The sequence below is a fragment of the Asparagus officinalis genome, chromosome 9, assembly GCF_001876935.1.
Source record: "Asparagus officinalis chromosome 9, Aspof.V1, whole genome shotgun sequence".
Classification (NCBI taxonomy): Eukaryota; Viridiplantae; Streptophyta; class Magnoliopsida; order Asparagales; family Asparagaceae; genus Asparagus; species Asparagus officinalis.
The window spans coordinates 6,724,763-6,745,522 of NC_033802.1; the positions used below are offsets into that span (position 1 = coordinate 6,724,763).

The 20,760-nt window shown below is 38.6% G+C and overlaps 1 protein-coding gene across 3 annotated transcripts; it reads right to left on the bottom strand.

The window, feature by feature from the left end:
* LOC109824144 (putative 12-oxophytodienoate reductase 11) lies at positions 249 to 20,071 on the bottom strand. 3 transcript variants are annotated; one of them, XM_020390674.1, is made up of 9 exons: positions 19,867 to 20,071; positions 19,248 to 19,388; positions 18,508 to 18,638; positions 18,025 to 18,201; positions 15,219 to 15,732; positions 1,562 to 1,664; positions 1,426 to 1,467; positions 617 to 658; positions 249 to 528 (listed from the first exon to the last, which is right to left on the bottom strand). In XM_020390674.1, the coding sequence occupies exons 1-9, from the start codon at positions 19,923 to 19,925 to the stop codon at positions 460 to 462; spliced, it is 1,278 nt and encodes a 425-aa protein (XP_020246263.1). In that variant the 5' UTR covers positions 19,926 to 20,071; the 3' UTR covers positions 249 to 459. The 3 variants fall into 3 exon arrangements, with proteins under 3 accessions (XP_020246263.1, XP_020246265.1, XP_020246264.1); XM_020390676.1 differs by lacking the exons at positions 249 to 528; positions 617 to 658; positions 1,426 to 1,467 and adding an exon at positions 2,956 to 3,017 and having other exon boundaries at positions 1,570 to 1,664; positions 19,867 to 20,065; XM_020390675.1 differs by lacking the exons at positions 249 to 528; positions 617 to 658; positions 1,426 to 1,467; positions 1,562 to 1,664 and adding an exon at positions 4,198 to 4,379 and having other exon boundaries at positions 19,867 to 20,066.

Below are 20,760 nucleotides of genomic sequence, written 5' to 3' on the forward strand. Positions count from 1 at the left end.
GTGACAAGCTGGTCATGTGCGATGCATATGCTCTAGTCTGAAGGGGAGTATCGTGAGAGAGAGTTGGTATTATCAGTTTAGTCCCACTTTGCTTGTGTTAATTATGTATTATCTCTCCTATTATAAATAAACCAATAGAGGACGGTCCCAATTATATCTTCTCTTCCCCACTTTCTCCCTGATTAATAATTCACATAGAGCAGCTAGCATTCTCATAAACGTATTACCAGGAAATGACAATACAGAACTAAATTTATACATGAGTTCATAATATATCACCAATAAAAACAAACTAACAAAATTTCTGATAGTAGATTTATCTACAGTACTACTAAGACAAAACAACTTCACACAGGATTATTAACTAATGCACACACAGCAACCAAAGCCAAGTAAAGCTTCAAGTAGAGAGTTCTTTGACACTTAATGTATCACCAGTAGCAACCAACACTATAGCTGCTAGAAGTTGAACATTCCATTCTGCATGCTTAATAGATATGCAGCAGAGATTTCTGTTTGTTCTACAATCTGCACCATGAAAAAAGAGGGAAAAGGCCAGTTGGATCATGTAACTGTTCCAGGAAAGCAATGTGAATATGTAGCAATTAAGTATTACCTTCCCTCGAAGAATTTCATTGGAAACCTTCAGTATGCCCTCCTGCATAAAGAAAGAACTATGATATTCCTAGTAACAAAGAATAAGCCGACACTTGTAAACAACCGAGAGAAAGAGTTGATCGACATGAATTGATCACCGTCTATTCAGTTAGATAACAAAAGTGTCGAGATCTTTGTTATGGGAGCTAGAATGTTGCATTTTAAGATGTTTTCTATACCTCTAAAAACAACCCTTTAGAAACAAAGCAGAATATAGAAACAGTATATTATAAATGGCAATGTCGAGGATGTATCTTGCCTCTGTTTATCATCAACTGCACTAGTAGACATTTTTCTTTTTTTTTGTTTGAGGGGTTAGATTCCGTGAGCTGTCACAAAAATCTGTGTCCTTCCATTATGGAGCTTGTTTCATAAATTTCTTAAGGAGAAACGAGGTGGAATATGGCAAAAAGTCCATACACAATGGTGATGTCGAGCATGTGGTTTGCTTCTAACTATTATTGCCTGTAAAATTAGACTTTTTGTTTCTCTTTTTTTGTTTGAAGGGTTAGGCTTTATGTGAGTTGTCACAAATATTGGTATCACTCCATTATGGAGATTATTTCAATAATTTCTTTTTAACAAAATGACAGAGGTGTCTATGCTTTACAGTTCATCCTCCAAAAATGATAAGCCATCACCTTCTAACAGAAAATTTCAGTGCTACATTGTAAATAATGTGGAGTTTAATCATGATTTGTCGAAGTCAAAAAGCAATATCATTTGTGTAAGTATGAAGCATGATACATTTCATATTCAAGGGCTAACCTTGTTTTTCAGCAATTGGATCTCTTCGAACATGATCTGCATCTGATCAAGGATATTTGAATTGAGGTTACTTGGTGAACATGTTGAATCACGATCAAGTATAATGGAAGCAGAAAATAACAAAAAAGTTGTTTACCTTTGCGGAGCGAATGTTGTACATCCATAGTTCAAGGTGTCTTTCAAGGGCTTGCAGTTCGTCTATTGTCATATATCCTACTGGTTCTTGTCCAAACATGCACCTGCACACCATTTAATTGTCATATCTGGAAATAGATGCTTATGCATGCTACTCCAGAACTAATTATTACTAAATCCACATTTCTTCAGAAAAAAAGGAAAAAAGGGAAGATAGCCCCAACTAGGGTGTGCAGAATGTTACAAATATCCACAAATATATCTGTATTTATATCCGATAAGTGTAGAGTTGTGGGTATGAACACTGAATATCCAATTCTGGGGAGATATGGATAAAGTTGCGAATATTGTCAAAAACTTTTATAGCATCTGGATCCAGTATCCATGTTGGTTTATTTTAGCCTTAACTGGATCTGAAACAAATTTCTATGATCCAGAGCTCTAATATTAAGTTTGTAGGCACTCTGACGCATTGGTGAACTTTGATTTGAGAAATCATATTTTATTTATACAACTCTAGTATCATATACCATACATACTACTGAGCTTTATCAGTTTCTCTCGTACTTGATAATCTGAATCTATTTTTCTCTTATCCGATCCATGTCCGTGATCGATTTCGGTAGATATGAATATCGGTTTTTCTCACCAAAGCATATCAATATTTGTATCAGCATATCAATATTTGTATCTGCATCCGTTACTAGCATGTGGATATGGAAACGGTAAATGTCATATTCGACACATAAAATTCAGGTATTTGAACCATAAAATTTGGACAAAACTTTGTCTTCATTGTTGTTAAGGTTACATTCGTACATAATTTTGTACATGATTTCCTTAGATAAAATGATCATACACTACAATTTACACAATATTCACAGTGCCCTGAAGTTTACAGTGCACAAAGAAGATTGCACTAGAATGTCAAAGAAACAATCACAATAGGTGGATGAGGACCTTAAGGGATGATAAATTTTGGAGTCTTCATGTACACATAAGAAATCATCCCAAGGAAAATACATTTATTGAGAAATCTGCTTTATTGGATTATAGTTTTTTATTATTTGTTAAAAGAACATGTATATAGCTCAGTACAAATACATCATTTAGCTAGACTGTATACCTGCCACACTTTTAAAGACACCATGCATACACTTGGGGGCATTTGGTAGCTTGCCACTGGAGTGGTCAGAACACGGTCTTTTTTTTTCCAGTTGCAAGTGTTTGTTTCATTGCAAAAGGACATTATATTGCAAGCTACCAAATGCCACATTGGAAAGACCTGTAAATTTCACAGTATGTAAAAATATTCTTTCCAACACTCAAACCAGCATATAACTCAGTAATTGTATTTGTGCTACATACGTAGATGTACTGGCTTGCAAAATTTACCTCAGGCCCTTCTGCAGAAGATCTATCTCCTCTTTCAACAGCAGTATCTCCTGTTGCATCTCCTGCATAAATGAAGTGACTGTCACTCTTTAGACTAATATTGCAGCCTTGCAGGTGGTAAACAAGTTGCTCAATCAGTGATGCTCTTGGATAAAAAGCCACAAAAGGCATACTGCTTTGCTCTCTGGTTAGTGAACATTAATCAGGAACCAAGGGACTTTTAGTTCCCTACCTAAGTTAAAAAGAATAAAATAGTTTTGATTTTGATCTTCATAATGATCGACACTTTTCTGCAACTTAATATAGAATACATCATAACTAATTACTTCTGTTCTTTTTGCTAGTTCCTTCAGATAGATGGATCCATATGTTCCATCTTTATGATAGCAACATATTACTTATGTTCTATTTGGTGGTTTCTTTATATATATGTAGGAAAAAAGAAAAAGAAAATCTATGAAAAACATACAGAGACTGACACATGGTCAATAGTTAGGAGATTATTGCCTCTTCATCTATTTATTCCTTTCTTCATTTATTTCATCCCAGTTATACATAACTAACCTATAATTCTGTTATCGGCCATCTAACTTGGTTTCCTGATACAAAGAGCATTTTCTGAATCTGGTGGAGAGTCGTCATCATCGTCATCATCTGACCAGCTGACTTCATACATGTGTAACTAAATAGAATATACACAAACAACAACAATACCAAAACCATTATCCCAAATTTTTTGGGTCAGCTACATGAATCTTGTTCTTCCATATTCAGTCCTATTAAGGGCTATCAACCCCGTTAAGTTAACCACTACCATGTCCTTTTTGATTGCTTCCACCAAGTTCTCTTAGGTCTACCACAAGGCCATCTTTGTCTATTAGTTAAGGTCTTATCACCTCTCCTAGTTGGTGCAATTTGTGAATGAAAATACAACTATTCCTTATACATGGAATGGTGGTTTTAAAACAGACCTGAGGTTGCCTAGCTTCCCCATCTTCAACTTGAGCCTCCTCACATGTTCCCTGGTACCTCTGAATCAAGTCTTGCATGGCTCTTCAACGAAAAAAAAAACTCAATGAGTTGACACCCAACAGAATATCCATTTCTCAAAGCCTCGCACACTCTTGAAGGAAGAAAAGTAGGAAGCCAACCCGTTAGTGGCTAGCTCAGAGAGCTTTCCATGAGCAGAGAAAATGATGACACCAATGTCAGCTTCACACAAGACTGACAACTCCTTCGCTTTCTTGAGCAGCCCAGATCGGCGCTTACAAAAGGTCACCTGCCGATGAATAGGGTTTTCAATACACCTTAACTGCACCTTCCCTCGTGCCATCTCTTTCTCTCTTCTATTTTGGTCGCAACCTCTCACTAGTTTGGACTAGCTTTGAGGTTGCTCAATGCTCGAAAATCCTGCTTCCCTCAGTCTTTGGTCACATACGAGGATGGCAACTTTGAGTTAGAGCTTAATATAGGCACCCATCAAGAATCAATAATGTTCATGCTATCTTTACACATTGGCAGTGCTGTTGTCTATGTGATACATTTACAACCAACAAAACCCTTGAAGGGCCCTCATCCTCTGTGAGGGGCTTAGTGTATGCTTATCTCTTTATGAAGGAAAATGGAAGGCTTAAATCCTTTCCTTTATTCTCGAGATTAAAAATGCTTTATTGTCTTATGGACTCCACATCTTTTACTCTTTATACTATTGAGCTCCATCTTTTATCTGGAACACCTGAGATAGAGTTCATATAGAAATAATAAACGGAAGAATTTGGAATGAAATATCTCTAAAGGTTATTCACAATTTTCAATTAAGAAAGTGAGGGGTAATAGATATTTTTATGCTCTCCCTCATGCATGCAAAGTCTTAGGTTGTTGAAACTAGCTTGACTTACTACAGTACATTAAGCAGATGAAATTATGCATCAATCTTCAATTCTTAAAAAGTTTTTATTTGTTCCTTGTTCTCTCGCTTATGAGAAAAACCAATTTCTTTCATCAATGAATGTTTGAAAAAGATGTTACTGGTTATACACAACACGTACAGGTAACTAGCCCTTATCTCTGTAGCAAAATAATATTTCATACAGTTCCTTGCGACTTCTACCGAGAATACTGCATCCTCCTTTTCTTCTACTTGCAAATTTCTTCTGCCAGCTATATATTCCTTTTTATTTTTTCTAATGAATTGTTTAAGATCTATTGCAGAGAATAACACTGTATCCATTGCCCTTCAAATCTAAATCCTCCTCTTGTCAGGTATTGCCACTTGGCACCGTTTGATAGGGGGAACAACCTCTTGTGGGTTACCATGTCACTTTTACATAAAAAAGATTTCTCTCCTTAAAACTTTCATGGGACTCCGCTAAAATATGTGGTTGCTGTCAGCTGATGAGTGGCCTTCTTTCGAAGTGGTGAGATCTTCCTGATCTTAAAAGTGCCTCTGTTGAAGTTTTCGTACTGGAGAAATTCTACTTAATTAACCTATAGGAAGTTTATTATTGCCAGCCCCGTGAGGAATATGTATTGTTCTGACAAGAAAGTTTAATTGTCCTTTCAATTAACCCCAATACATGTCTTCTAGAAAGATGTCTGTGGGTCTGGTCTGGAAACATAAATAAATGAAATTTTGGAAGTGTAGAAAACGAATAAACGCATGATGGGAGAGGGGGAAACCTAGTTTAATGCACGGTTCACATAGTTAGCCTTACATTCAAAAGATACCCGTGAAAGTTTTATGCACTTTAATAAGCTAATTTTCAGTTAAAGTAGTGACTGAAACGAAGTTTGCAACATTGCTGTTAGTTAAGCCTCTGATTTCTTCTATAGTCACATCTTCCAGTAATATTATGTATTGGTACTACAATATAATAGGATGCAGTATCTGACGAAAAAGATGAGATTACTACGGTAGATCGAAAATCTGAAAAGTTTACAACCTTGGCCATTCATTATGTATTTCTTTTAACGCATAATGTCAACCCTATATGAGAAAGTAACTTTACCTGTGCAAAGAGCGTGTCATGACAGCATTGAGTGCATATTACCGCTCACTGAAAATTCTCTTATCCGAAAAGATTACCACCAACTGTCATATCTTAGTCAACCAATAAGCTTGCTTCTACAATTAACAGACCGATGGCTCATTAAGTTGAAAGATGCCCGTTGACAAACTCATTCCATTACAAAGTTCCATTAAGAATAATGTATAAAGCCTCACATTCTGAGAGGAAATACTTATGGAGACTTATGCAATCAGGACAACGAAGCAACCAAATTGGTGGTGAATTTTCATTTAAAATGAAGCCATCATAGTCATTATAAAGGAAAATTTGTCAACTACAATTTGCACTTTAAGTCTCTTAGTCTCCACTTCGTGGTCGTAGAAAGTGCTCCAGTCTACCAATCTTGGTAGCACGAATAATTTTCTACCCTTTGATTATCCGGGGCCTGATTTTCCTAGGAATAAAACCCGTGTCTTTCTGTCAGTCAAATACTAGCCTATTCAAACTTATAGCCAAGGCCACTCAATTGGGGGATCTTTGAAGATCTCTGGACATAGCTTTTCAAATCTTTTGGACAAACGAGTTAACAGAACATGCTATATCAATCATGCCTTACTCATTGTACAATTTGAAAATTTCTCCATGATTGAGAGAGAAACATGAAAAGAATTGGGTTTTTAGGGTTAGTTTGCATTGATAGAATAATATGGCTTATATAGCCTTACACCCACATTTACATAAAAACCCCTCTAATATCCATCAATTACATTATCTTTTCAACGCTCCTCCTCAAGATGAGCGGAAGATATCTATTAAGCCCATCTTGTCACATCCTCTAGCTAGATCTACTGAACTAAGCCTTTTAGTTAAGCAGTCTGCAGCCTGCTCCTTAGTTGAAACATGGCATAACTCCAGTAACCCACTGTTCAGCTTCTCCTTGATGAAGAATCTATCAATCTCAATGTGATTAGTTCTGTCATGCTGAAATGGGTTGTTGGCGATGCTGATAGCTAACTTGTTGTCGCACCACAAACTAATCTTGGCCCCTTGGTCAAGGTTCAGCTCCACCAGCATGTTCTTCAGCCACATTAACTCTGCAACCCCTAAGGTCATGGCTCTGTACTCTGCTTCATCTGTCGATCTTGCCACCACATATTACTTCTTGCTTTTCCAGGAGACTAAGTTACCTCCTACAAATATGCAATACCTGAGGTAGACCTCCGGTCATCTCCACAGCTAGCCCAATCTGAGTCACAGTAGCCCTCGATGTTCACATGACCACTCCTTCTGAATCTTAGTCTTTTGCTAGGGACACCCTTTAGATACCTCAGTATCTGATATATTGTATCCATATGACCCTTCCTCGGGTCATGCATATAGCGGCTCACCATACTTACCGCAAATGAGATGTCTGGGTGTGTGTGACTCAGGTAGATCAGCCTACCCACCAATCTCTGATATCTCTCACGATCAACAGGTTCTCCTGCCTCAGCACTCAGCCTGAAACTCTGATCAATCGGTGTAGCAGCAGGCTTGCACCCTAACATCCTCGTCTCTGTAAGAAGATCCAGTGCATACTTCCTCTGGGAGAGAACAATCCCCTTAGGTCCATGAGCTATCTCTATCCCAAGGAAGTATCGCAGCTGACCCAGATCCTTCACTTCGAATTCTTTACTCAATCTTACCTTGAGCTGAGCAATCTCCTTCTCATCATCTCCTGTGATGATCATGTCATCCACATATACTGTCAGCATTGTGATGTGACCCCCACTTCTTCTGAAGAATACAGTATGATCGGCATTGATCTGTCTGTATCCCATACTAACCATGACTCTCCTGAACCTGTCAAACCATGCTCGAGGGGACTGTTTTAGTCCATACAGAGACTTTTTCAGCCTGCAGACCTTACCCACTGTCTGTCATGTGCCACATCCAGGTAGTATCTCCATATACACCTCTTCCACTAGATCTTCATGAAGGAACGCATTCTTCACATCCAGTTGGTGTAGTTCTCATCCACCATTTATTGCTAGAGAAATCAGCATTCGAACAGTACTCATCTTCGCCACTGGTGCAAAAGTCTCATCGTAGTCAATGTCGTATGTCTGGCTGTACCCTTTTGTCACCAGTCGTGCCTTATATCGTTCAACCTTCCCTTCTGGGTTCTGCTTCACGGTAAACACCCACTTGTATCTCACTGCTCTTTTTTCTGTTGGTAGTGTCGCTAACTCCCACGTGTGGTTCTTCTCAAGAGCCCCCAGTTCCTCGTGCATAGCAGCCTTCCACTTTAGGTCCTTCTTAGCATCATGCCAGCTGTTAGGTATAATAACAGAATCTAATGATGCAATGAATGCTCCATGTGAAGGTGATATGTGAGAATAGGAAACAAAATGAGCTAGATCCTAACCATATCTCTTAGGAGGATTTTCCGCATTACTGCGAGTAGTCCTTTCTGACATTGGAGTGGAGAGAGGGTTAGGAGTAGGAATGGTATTACCTAGAGTGGAGGGTGGTGTAGGTGTCTCAGGAGTTAGAGCAGAGCTGGACGAGGGACTAGGCATTGTTACTATAGGTACCTCTGCTTCCTTCCCCCTCCTACTGTATGTAAGCAACTCCCCCTGAGCTGTAGGCCTAACACCCCTTTTCTCCTCCTCCTCCCATTCGTCTTCATCCTCCTCTTCTGAGTACGGGAATCGTAATTGGGATTGACCCCCTTGAGCTCTCACCATTTTCCTCTCTCGCCTTATACCTCCAGTATCGGGTAAGTCGCCAAAAGGTAAAGTAACCCCCACTGTGTAGTACGGCTCGAGCTCCCGAAATCACACATCCATGTTGACAAACAACCTTTTCTCCATCGGGCTCCAGCAGACATACACTTTCTGGGTGTCATTGTATCCCACGAATATACACTTCACAGTCCTAGGGTCTAGCTTCCCAACCGATGGTCTGTTGTCCTTCACAAAGCATACACAGCCAAATACCTTCAATGATAGGGCCCCCTCATTATCTTCCTTCAGTATCTCACGAGGAGACTTCCACTCCAACACACTCGAAGGCATCCGGTTGATTAAGTGAGCAGCAGTCAAGACTGTTTGTCCCCACACCACCTTTGAGACATTCATCGCCATCATCATACTCCTAGCGACTTCTAGGAGATGTCTGTTCTTCCTCTCTGCTATCCCATTCTGAGCTGGGATGTATGGGCATGTAGTCTGGTGTAGAATCCCCTGAGCTGACAGATACTCTCCAAGTGTTCTGTTGGTGTATTCTGTCCCATTATCCGACCTTAACACCTTTACTGCTGCACAATACTGAGTCTGGATGTGCTTATGAAAATCTTTGAAACAGCCAACTACATCACTTGCTGCACAATACTGAGTCTGGATGTGCTTATGAAAATCTTTGAAACAGCCAACTACATCACTTTTGTTTTTCATAAGATACACTGTGCTTATGAAAATCTTTGAAACAGCCAACTACATCACTTTTGTTTTTCATAAGATACACTCAAGTGACCCTAGAGAAGCAATCAATAAATATAACAAAAAAATTGCATCCATTTATAGAATTTACTGGACAGGGTCCCCATACATCAGAGTGTATTACTTCAAACTTACAAGAACTCCTATTACCCGAACTAACATAAGAGCTTCTAGTTAGCTTTCCAAACTCACAAGCATCACACTGCAACTTCTGTTTATTTACTTTTTCAAACAGGGTTGGATACATTCTACCCAAAATGCCAAATGACGGATGTCCCATCCGTTGATGATAAAGCATCAACTCATCTTCTGCACACACTTTAGGTCCTCCTGTTCCTATCCTCTCCACCACAGATGTCAGCGCTGAGTCCATCCCTTCGCGGTCCAAGTACCACAGTCCGCTACGTCATGTCCCAGTCCCAAGTCTTCGTCCTGTCCCCTTCTCCTGGAAGATCACCTTGGGAATGTCAAAATAAATAATACAATTTAGTTGGAGGATAATAGCACTAATGGATAACAGGCTAACGGGGAATGAAGGAACATGCGGAACATTAGATAAAGTTATAGAACCTGTACAACTAACAGTACCCTTACCAACCACATCCTGCGCTGTACCATCAGCGATCTGGATGCTCTCTGTTTCTGCTAAGCGAATGTAAGATAAGAACTCACTGACATTACCTGTCACATGTCTGGATGCTCCAGAATCCATTATCCAGGTAGTAGATCTTCCCTCGTTTGGTTGTGCAAGAAGGGCGTAATTAGCATAGTCCCCTCCAGAGAGAGTAGTAGATGCCCCCTCAGACACATCACCTACTACTCTCTGCTTCCTCCTCAGTGCTGCCAAGAGTGCATGATCCTCAGCAGTGAAGATCATCTCAGCTTCTTCTTCTCTTTCTGCCACTGTCAAGTTTGCTCGGTGACCTCCTCTTCTACCTCGCCTGCCTCCACAGCCACGACCACAGCCTCCAGCCTGACCAAGTCCACCCCAGTCCCTCTCTCTGGGTGGCTTAGGACATATCTGTCTCAGATGCCCTACCTCTTCGCAGTTGAAGCACTGTCTAGTCTCCCCTCTGAATCCAGTGTTATCCGGGTTGGATACCACCAGTGCAGATTTTTCCCCTGTAAGTCCACCTGTCCCAGCCTGTAGCCTGATACGGCTCTCCTCTTGTATCATGGCTGAGACTGCCTCCTCCAGTGGTGGGATCTTCGTCTGAGTTAGTAGCAACGCCGTCCTCTGCTCATATGCTGGAGCCAAGCCTCGGAGAAACAACATGGTCCTCTTCTGTAAGGAGGCCTCGCGCTCCTTGCACTCCGGGTCTTTACAGCTTGCTAGGGACGAGAAGTGATCGTGATCGAGCCACAAACGTTCTAGCTCTGTGGCGTACTCCTGTACAGTCCTCTCTCCCTAGACTGTAGCGCTGATCTCCTTCTCGATCTGGAATACCCTCAGGTTATTCCCTACCCCATCATAGGTCCTCCTCAGCTTCTCCCAGACATCATGCACCCTCCCAAGGCTATCCACTGTGGCAGCAATTGGCTGGACTATAGAATTCAGAAACCAGATGTACACCAATATATGAGTGGACTTCCACTCATCTCTCCCTGCTGAGCCATCAGCCAGCTCAGTCTTCTTCCTTGTCAGGTATCCCTCTAGGCTCCTCCCGGTAAGGGTATATTTTACCCGGCGCGACCAACTCAGATATTTCGCGGGTTCATCAAGTTTTACATCGATAGGTGAAAGCTCTACCTTCTTGGGTTGTGGCTTTGTCGAGCTCTCTCCCGTCGACAACCTCATCAGTTGCATCAGTGTTGAGATCTCCTCAGGATTCAACTTTTTGATGATCCCCTCCATCGGATTTCTGCCAATCTTCGTCATCGATCCAACTTGTATTCTTGTGCGCAGTGAAAATTTCGGCAGCACTTCGACAGCACCACAAGAGAGATAGATCAACAAGAATTCCTGTTTCATCGACAGCACCACAAGAGAGATAGATCAACAAGAATTCCTGTTTCACCAAGGAAACAAGAACCAGAAGCAGGATATCTCAACCAAGTAATTCCTGTTTCACCAAGGAAACAAGAACCAGAAGCAGGATATCTCAACCAAGTGAGATATCAGCTCTTCTTCTCATCAGTTCTAGGATTGACTTGTCGATGGAACCTAAACAAGCTATTACAACTTCAAATATTGTCAACAGACATAGGCAAAACATATGAGATTTCCATACAGACCCCTATCTCATCATTAAGTTTACCAAAGACTACCCACAACATTGGCCACCCAAAATAAAACGAAATTAAACACACTGTTTAAAAAAAACAAACCACCGAAACTCAGGCTCCTTCGACTTGTCGTAGTCCAGTCACCCCCTCTTCACGTCGGGTTCACCATCTACCGCCCCTACCAACCACCGCAGCCCAATCACCCCTCTCCCGACCACCGAAGCTCTACTCCTCCTCTTCAGCTCCTTGATTGTCGATCTCAGGCTCGACCCCATCCGCTTCTCTCCGATCCCTTGCTCAACCACCGAGTTTCATCATCCTCTGTGGTACTCGTCCCCGCACAGCACCACGAGCGCCTCCTTCCCTTCGTTGCTCCCGTAGAACACCCGTTGCAGCAGGTCTAAGAAGAGGGAGAAGTTCGAAGAAGAGGGAGCATATGGGGAAGGACGACTAGGGTTTCGAAGGACAGATGGCTCGGGTTGGCAGCGCCTCGAAGGAAGAAGAGGTAGGGAATGGCGGCGGCTCTGATACCATGAAAAGAATTGGGTTTTTAGGGTTAGTTTTCATTGATAGAATAATATGGCTTATATAGCCTTACACCCACATTCACATAAAAACCCCTCTAATATCCATCAATTATATTATCTTTTCAACAAACTAATCTGCAGATTCTGCTAGCTCTTATAAATATGACGATGGTTACTAAAATGTTGTATTTAACGCTTATTTTTCCTCAGAATCCATGTGCGGTTTAGGCTTTTGCAACCATATATCATGTTCTATTAGTTTTTTCCCACTTATCGTAACGTGTATCCATGTACGTTTTCGAAGTGAATAAAATTATCTGTGTATATCCCTCTGGAGGTGACTTAAAAACCATTTCATAGTCAGTTTATAACATAGAATCATATGGACAATGTAAATATTGCTGGTAAATCATTTCGTTTTTTCCATTGGTAATTCATATATTCTTTAACAGTCTGGACAATATTTGCAGTACTTGAAATTTGATGTACAGCTTTGGTTTCCAGCCCTTCAGTGGAATGATCCTTGTTGATTAACGGTTTCAGGCTTTTCAGATTCTCATAAAAACATCATATGTTGGGTTAGGAAGTAGATCATACTGATTGAAGTACTAATGTAAGAAAGTGTTGGGAGATTGTCAAAAGGGTTGCTAGTGTCCATTAAAAAGAAAATAACCCATGTAGTACAAATAGATTCCATACACAAAAGAATCCAATAAAGAGGCTTAAGCTATTAAAAGATACAGCAACTTTTCTGAAGGAAACATATACCTGAACACCAATAACTTTCCACCAACAATAAATTTCTTCACTAAGTAACAACTCAGAAGGCCTTATTAATGCGATAATTGCTCAACTTAGATGAAAAAGAGAAATAAGCCAGAACATAATATCATTTTAAGATAAACCAGTTACAGTTTTTTATTTTTTTAAATTATGAGAAGTGCCTTCTAGCACAATTTTATGCATATAATTATCAGATTCAATAGGGGGAACCAATTTCTTAATCTGGGTTTAGTTTTTTAGACTCCAACTTAGATATGCATCAGGTTTGAGAATGTCCACAGATCAAGGGCTAAATTTAAAACCTCTGCGTTTGAAAGAAAAAGTTTAAATTATGTTCTTATTATTATGGTTATGTTACCAGTATGAATGTTATTGTTAATAGTGAAGGAACCTAGAACCTTAATATACTCGATCGGTCTTTTCAAAAGTTCAGATTTGTATTGCTAATAGTGAAGGAACCTAGACCAACCATATCCTAGACAGTGATCTGAGCTTTTGAAAAGAGAGACTTAATCCAGAATAATCATAAATAATTTGGACCAATCATCTCCTTCACATAAGTCAAATTTGATAATGAGGGAATGTACCAAAGCTAATCATATTAGCATCTAATTTGGAACTACGAAAGGGAAAGAACATGGATTAGGTAACTCATTTTGGGTTTGTAAAATATCTTAATATCCCCTTGATCCAAGGGTAATTAGGGTTAGATTAGAGTGTTAAGTGTGGTTTGAAACAAGTTGAGTATAATTTTTCCTGAAAGTTTTCTGTTTGTCGGGTTTGTTGTCTTAATATCTTTTTGATCCCCCTTTTTCCTTAAATAAAGACAGAAAGAATAACATCAACGATAAATAGTTTGTTAGACAATACTCGACACAGTTACCACAAAATATACAAACTCCAAAATCAATACTATAATTAAGCAATTGTTTCTTTTTAATATCTTTTTTAAATCTCCAACCAATGTCAAATGGGCATCAAATATTGCAGATAATGGCCGCAGACAGGGTAATAAAGTGAACATATTACCTGTCTGGCTTCTTTGCTATTGTTTAGTACTCGGTGCAGGGTAATAAAGTTAACATATTACCTGAGGCTGGCTTTTGAATCATTTTGGTTGTATCTTTATAGAAAATAAGTTAACATATTACCTGAGGCTGGCTTTTGAATCATTTTGGTTGTATCTTTATATAAATTTTCTTTTTCTCCTGCGCATCTATGTATGATTCTCTTTCTTCAGGCCGTTGTCTACAAAGTTGGTATAATGGAGAGATAAGTTTTAACATCACCTGCAGAATTGTTTCACTTTGCCTGCATCCCATGATTTGTTCTTGTGGTGTTACGAATTTTTTCCTTAGTCCTCAGAAAGGTAATTTCTTTTGTCCTCTATTTTTATTCTCTTAATCTCAAATTTTATGAACTTACCACTGGGATTTGCCTCACAATTAATACCACCACGGAAACAAACATATTATCAGCACAAATTTGCTAGCTTAGATTAGTCCTAAGAACCTATCTTAATGTAATAAACATGGGAATTACAAGTAGATAAAGATAAATAAATAAATAAATCTCTTGCACTCAGTATTACTTACAGAATTATGGTCATCAGGCTCCTGAGCTAAAACACACAAAACATAGAAAGCAAACACACAAACCTGTCATCTCAATACTATTCAGTTTCTGCGCCTCTCAAAGAAAATGTCATATAATGGATAAGATATTTGATAATTGCACAAGAATCCAAAAATAATTGATATCTGGAACTTAAAATTGCTATAAACTATAAACAAAAATACTAGTAGGAACAAGAAAAGCACAATCATGCATAAAATCAGTCCCTCTAGGGACTACAGAAGGCAGTGCACAAAGGAAATCCTCAGAAAGATATATACAGAAAGATATATACTGCTTTCAGAACTCAAGCAATACATCAATTGAAGAAATAGAATCTCCAAAGCTTCAAAAGAAAACAGATGAAAGTCTTCACATGCTGCAATTAGAACTAACAATCTCAAGAAAGTTCCAACTCACAAAGCTATTCAAATAGCATAGAGAAACTACAAATAATCAGAAGAAACAACCTATAGTGCCATCAGGCCATATAATAAGCAAGTAAGCAACACCATGAAAGAAATAACATAATGTTTAATGTGATCTAATTACTAGAATCAAGAAATGGATAGTCTGTGTATCCAACTACAGGATCTTCAGTGTAGAAGGTATTTCTATTGTACCTGTTGAGAGGGGCATTCAACTCTAATCTTCGGGGAAGGTCGGGATTAGCCAAAAACCAGCGACCATAAGCAACAAGATCCGCATAACCACTGGAGATCACCTTATTGCCTTCTTCTCTATCATAGCCACCAGCAACCATGAACGTCCCTTTAAAAGCTTTCCTCATGGGAAGAAGAGAGTGAGGAGTCTCCACCTTTTCTCCAACTTTAATCATCCTAGGCTCCACCATGTGGCAGTAACAGAGACCAAATTTGTTCAAAGAGTTGGCCATGTGAAGACCGAGGGCTTCTGGGTTTGAGTCTCCAGACTCACTGTAGTTTGCATATGGAGAGAGCCTTAATCCAACCCTATCAGCTCCAATTTCATTGACAACCGCTTCGACTACTTCTAACGCAAAGCGACAACGATTCTGCAGGGTTCCACCATATTTGTCTGTCCGATCATTGACATGGTCCTTTAGGAATTGGTCGATCAAGTACCCATGAGCACCATGGATCTCAACTCCATCAAAGCCTAGAAACCATAGGAAATAGCAGAAGGAACAAAATAAAAATTATTAATTCAACATTTACGCTAATGGCACATTAATGTATAGTTTATTTATTGAAGAACAAGTAATCCATCAAATCTATAAACTAAATACCCCATAAAATTATGTGTTTGATTTGTATTTGCATATGAAAGAGCCTAAGACAATCCAAAAAAAGTAACATTTGCTAAGAGAAAAACATAAGATGAACAAATACTTAACATTTGCGGGTATTGGACATGTGATTGTCATATCTAACGATGCCTGAGCCACCAATTTTCAGCTAGGGAAAGTATCCTCTATACCCCGGCAAAAACCAAAAAGTTGCCAGAGGAAACTGTATTTGTCCTAAAATGATGGTTGGACAAAGGGAGATATTTTTACTTGGAATAATAACCCTATGAATCTATTATATCTCAGGTTGAATTCAGGTCAAATGTGATGTGTGGAAAAGAACAAAAATATGAAGGAAGCAAGGATGGCCAGCCATATCGAGAAGAACTATCTGATACTGACGTCCTGGACATTATCCCTGCTTCTAAATTTGATTTTGGGAAGGAATTGGAATGATATACCAGGCCCCTGCTCAGTTTGACCCTATCCTTTTATTTATTTAATTTTTTCTGCATAGCTTCAATTTCTTGATGATAGAATAGTCATTTTTTAACTAAGAATAGAACCTTAAAGTAGAATTGGAAAACAAAGATATGAACAGAATTCTCAGGTGGCTCATGATTCCCATTTACAACAAGATAGTAGAATTATTCCAGTCATTAAAACAGCAGGTCACATTCTCAGGAGTGACCTTTGTGTTAGAAGCTGATTTAGCTTGGTGAAGAGCTCATGGAACTAGAAACACTATTACTGTTGATCAATGTTGAAAATACACACTACATAACTCGTTATTTTGCTGTATGTAACATAGCAAACCTCAAATACAACATATCATTTTGAAATACTGCACACACTTCATAATGCTATGCTATTACAATATAGCATACGCTATTTCAATATAATGTATGTATTTCACTATAACACACATTATTTCAATACAACATAGCATTTCGAAATAGTGCACATGCTTCTTAATTCTACGATGTTATAATATAGCATATAGATATACTATTTCAATATAACAAGCACTATTTCAATGTAATATTCGCTATTCAATGTAATATTCGCTATTCTAATATAATATCAGAGACTTGAAAGGGTTTTCTTTGTTTACAATTGAAAGTATTTGTTTTTTTAATTGTTTGTTAAGCTTCTTTCATTATCGTGATTGATATTTGGTGACATCATTTTGGTTGTGATTGTCAACTTATGGTTTGTAAAGCATTAAGTAAACATGAAATTATTGGAGAGATAAGTAAATTTTGCGACAATATACTTGAATTTTTCTCATGGTACTTGTTAGTAAACTAGTAGTCTGTACTAAATGTCAGATTTTTTTCAATTAAAAATTAATTTTATATTTTGGAATAATATTCCTATTTATAAAATTATTATGCATAGTTCATATTTAAAAACTAAAAATAGCAAAACATGTAACCGACACTATGCGTTATACTACATGCACTGTAGCTATTGAGAAACCGAGCTTTACGCTATCATTATCTTCAATGTCAGTCTTATCACACCCCGGACCTGCAAGCCCGTTTTTGCGACGTAAGCCTTAAAACCCAATGAGCACAAGATGTTGGTCGATCCAAACCACTACCAAAATGACTAATCACTGCTAGACTTGAACTAGATGACTCGTCTTAAAAACACATTTGTATTTTCTTGAATTCCTAGTGTGGGACTAAATGGGGTATCACAATCGTCCCACCTCAAGTACATGATGCCCTTGTCATGGCGTGACAATAGTCTATTTTAGGATCACCGGCACATAATGTGGACTCTAGAGGTGGCTCCTACAAGTTCTCATGGTGGCTCTCACCGCGCTCACATGATGTAGCACCTAGTCTCGCATAACACTTAGTAATATTTCAATTGGCTAACTGCGCCTAATACCATTTGTCACACCATGAGCCTTCGAGCTTGTTGGCATGTCGTACCCCAAGGACCACGGAGTACAACATATTGTTTGGCTCAAACTATAGTAAAAAATGACTAGTCTTTGTTGAACTTGACTCCCATGACCTATCTTATAGACTCATTTCCAGATTTCATGAATTCCCACGTAGGACTAAATGGGATATCACAGTTATTGACTTTCCACGTAGAAAATTGAAGGCCAACTCAAACTAGGGGGTGTGCAGAAAGACTCTTACCTGCTTCAATGGCATTTCTTGCAGCAACTCTAAAATCATCAACTATCTGAGGTATCTCTTTTGTTGTTAAACGATGTGGAGGCGAGAACAGTGCAACATCCACACCATTGGATCTCATCTGAGGTGCCAGAGGCTTATCCGTACTTGAGATTGGAGCTTGGACATTTGGCTGAAATTCTACATGAAACAATAAAACTTGTCAAAGAGCTTTAACTCATGCATTGACCTGAAGAATATCTTGGTTGTGTAAAATTCTTCCACATGGATTTGCATATTTCCCAGTTACTTTCCATGTTTGACTAAATGCAAGAGACATACTTCAACATTGCAATGCATCGTTATCAACTACTAGCAGTTTTCACATTACATTACTATATACAGATATCCAAGAACGTGATTTATCCTTGTCCCATGAAATAACTTAGTTCTAATGAATCCAACAAATTATAAATGACGATGTTACACAGTTCGAAGAGAAGTTACCACAATTAGAAACTCTTCCCGCATGCCAAATCTGGCAAAAGAAAATGCCCCCCTTCTCATGAACTGCGTCCACAATAGGTTTCCACGCTTCCACTTGCTCTTTTGTCCAAACACCAGGGGTATTGGGGTACCTGTTAGTCACAACAAATTCGCAAGTTAACTCAATACTGTAGCGATTGGCAACTGGTTCAATAATTTTGTTAACTAGAAAGTATGAGATGTTCAGTGAATTAAAAGATGGTTTTTTATGATATTGGTCCCCCATAAGATACATAATTTGAAACAAGTCAATCATATGTTGATATTTTCATATAAGTCCCTCAAGTCTTTTCGTTGTACTAAATAGGTCCTCTTCTTAAGCTCTGTGGTTTTAAATTTAATCTATAGTGACCCAACAGCCGTTTGTTATTCCTAATGTGCCCTTGGTTGCTGTCGTTATGGGCCACTGCCGCCCACAGACAGCCACCGCCGCCTGCCCCACTGTCACTTTCAGTCAGTGTCGCGACGTCCGCTGCTGCTCATGTTAGAGAGGGAGAACTTGATCAGGATTATTGGTTTGTTAGCTAGACCCAAGTTAGAGTTTAACATAAAATACTAATTTCAACCTATTTGCTCTAACTTGAAGGATTTCGGGAATTTATATTGTAATATCAGACCTGCTTCAAATTACCTATCTTCTGGAGACCGATATCTCAAAAAAAGGGAAACAATTCAGTGTTTTAGTGTTTCACAAAACATACCCGTGAGCAGTGTTTGAAATCCCAGTGGCTTCGGCTATCAAAAGTCCACCTTCAGAGGCTCTCTGGGAGTGATATAAGATGGCATGTGGTTGTGGGATGTTGTCAAATGACCTCTGCCGTGTCAGTGGCGCATGAACTACCCTGTAGCATTGAGTGCCAAACCATCTTAGATCCGAGAACATCAACAACATGGCATCATTCTTTTGTTATGAGAGTTGCAATGAGTTTTTTACGCTGATACTCGGGTTGTCAGGTAGTCTTCTTGTTTGATGCCTTCCTTTATTTGTATCGAAGTCGAAATTTAAAAGTAAACACAAATCTCATATGGAAAAACATGAATCCAGCCATTAAGAACGGCTATTTCCAACTTCATTTTGGCATTTCATCAGTCATCTTAAAAGCACGGATGGGTTTTAACATAAAATCTGAAAAGAAACAGAAATCAATGCTACCCTAAGAAATTTGTATCAATGCTACCAATTGGGTTTTTTGTTTCACGGCTCAACTGATCAATTCCGTCTGCATTTACTCAGTTCATTAAATAAAATGGTGTCTACGAGATTCCTACAAAAACTGCAACAATATGGCAACTTTCGAATCATAAGAGTAGATTTATTACCTGTGAGAGAGTTGGAATCTGCCCATTTTGTAGGGAGTCATGAGAGGATTTGGTTCCATTTTTTTTCTCGATTAATTTACAGAAAAAGAGGAAAAATTGGAAAGAGAAGAGTTTACAGTTTAGCTTGAGCACAGCATTGACCTCTGTTTTTTTTTTTTGGAGGGGTGAGATAGGATCCAATCTAATGTGTGAGGATTAGCTCCCCTAAACTGGGATAATTACTGGGGTATTATTCTTAGGGCATGTTTGTTTGCACGGAAGTAATTGTGAAGTAGCTGAAGTAAAAGAAGTAAATGCTATTTATGCTACTTCCAAGCAAAAAAGTGTGTTTGGTTCTCTGAAAAACCTACTTTCAATACTTCCCTAAATGCTTATGTGGCGTCTACGTGTCATCCTTACTTTCAAAATATTTTTCCAATCCTCAATACTCAGAAGTAGCTCGGAAGTAGTTGAAATGCATATTAATTATGACATAAATAATTTTTTTTATTAATATTTCCTTTATTAGTTACTTCTAACAACTTTTCATTGATAAAATTACTTCCTAATAATATTTCCAAATGTTATCCAAACAAAAAATGTAAATGAAGAGGAAGAAGTTCTACTTCCATTACTTCTAAAAATATATGAAACAAACAAAAAAAATGTTATTTCCACTACTTCCTACTTCATAGCTTTGAAAGTTACTTCTATAACCTACTTCTTACTTCTAATACTTCCATTATCCAAACGGGCCCTTAGTGGGATAATAATGAGGGATATTTTTGTGAAAGTGGGGTATCTTTGATAGGATAATATGATAAATATATATTTATTATTTTTTTCATGCTCACACGATGCCCTAATTTATATATTTTCATAGCTTATTTCCGTTAGTGAATAATTTTCCAGTAT

Coding starts and splice junctions, on each gene's coding strand:
- LOC109824144 (XM_020390674.1), bottom strand. CDS start 19,925: ATGGAACCAAATCCTCTCATGACTCCCTACAAAATGGGCAGATTCCAA. Junction 19,389..19,866: donor AGATTCCAACTCTCTCACAG/GTAATAAATCTA, acceptor TCAATGCTACAG/GGTAGTTCATGCGCCACTGA. Junction 18,202..18,507: donor GGGAAGAGTTTCTAATTGTG/GTAACTTCTCTT, acceptor TGTTTCATGTAG/AATTTCAGCCAAATGTCCAA.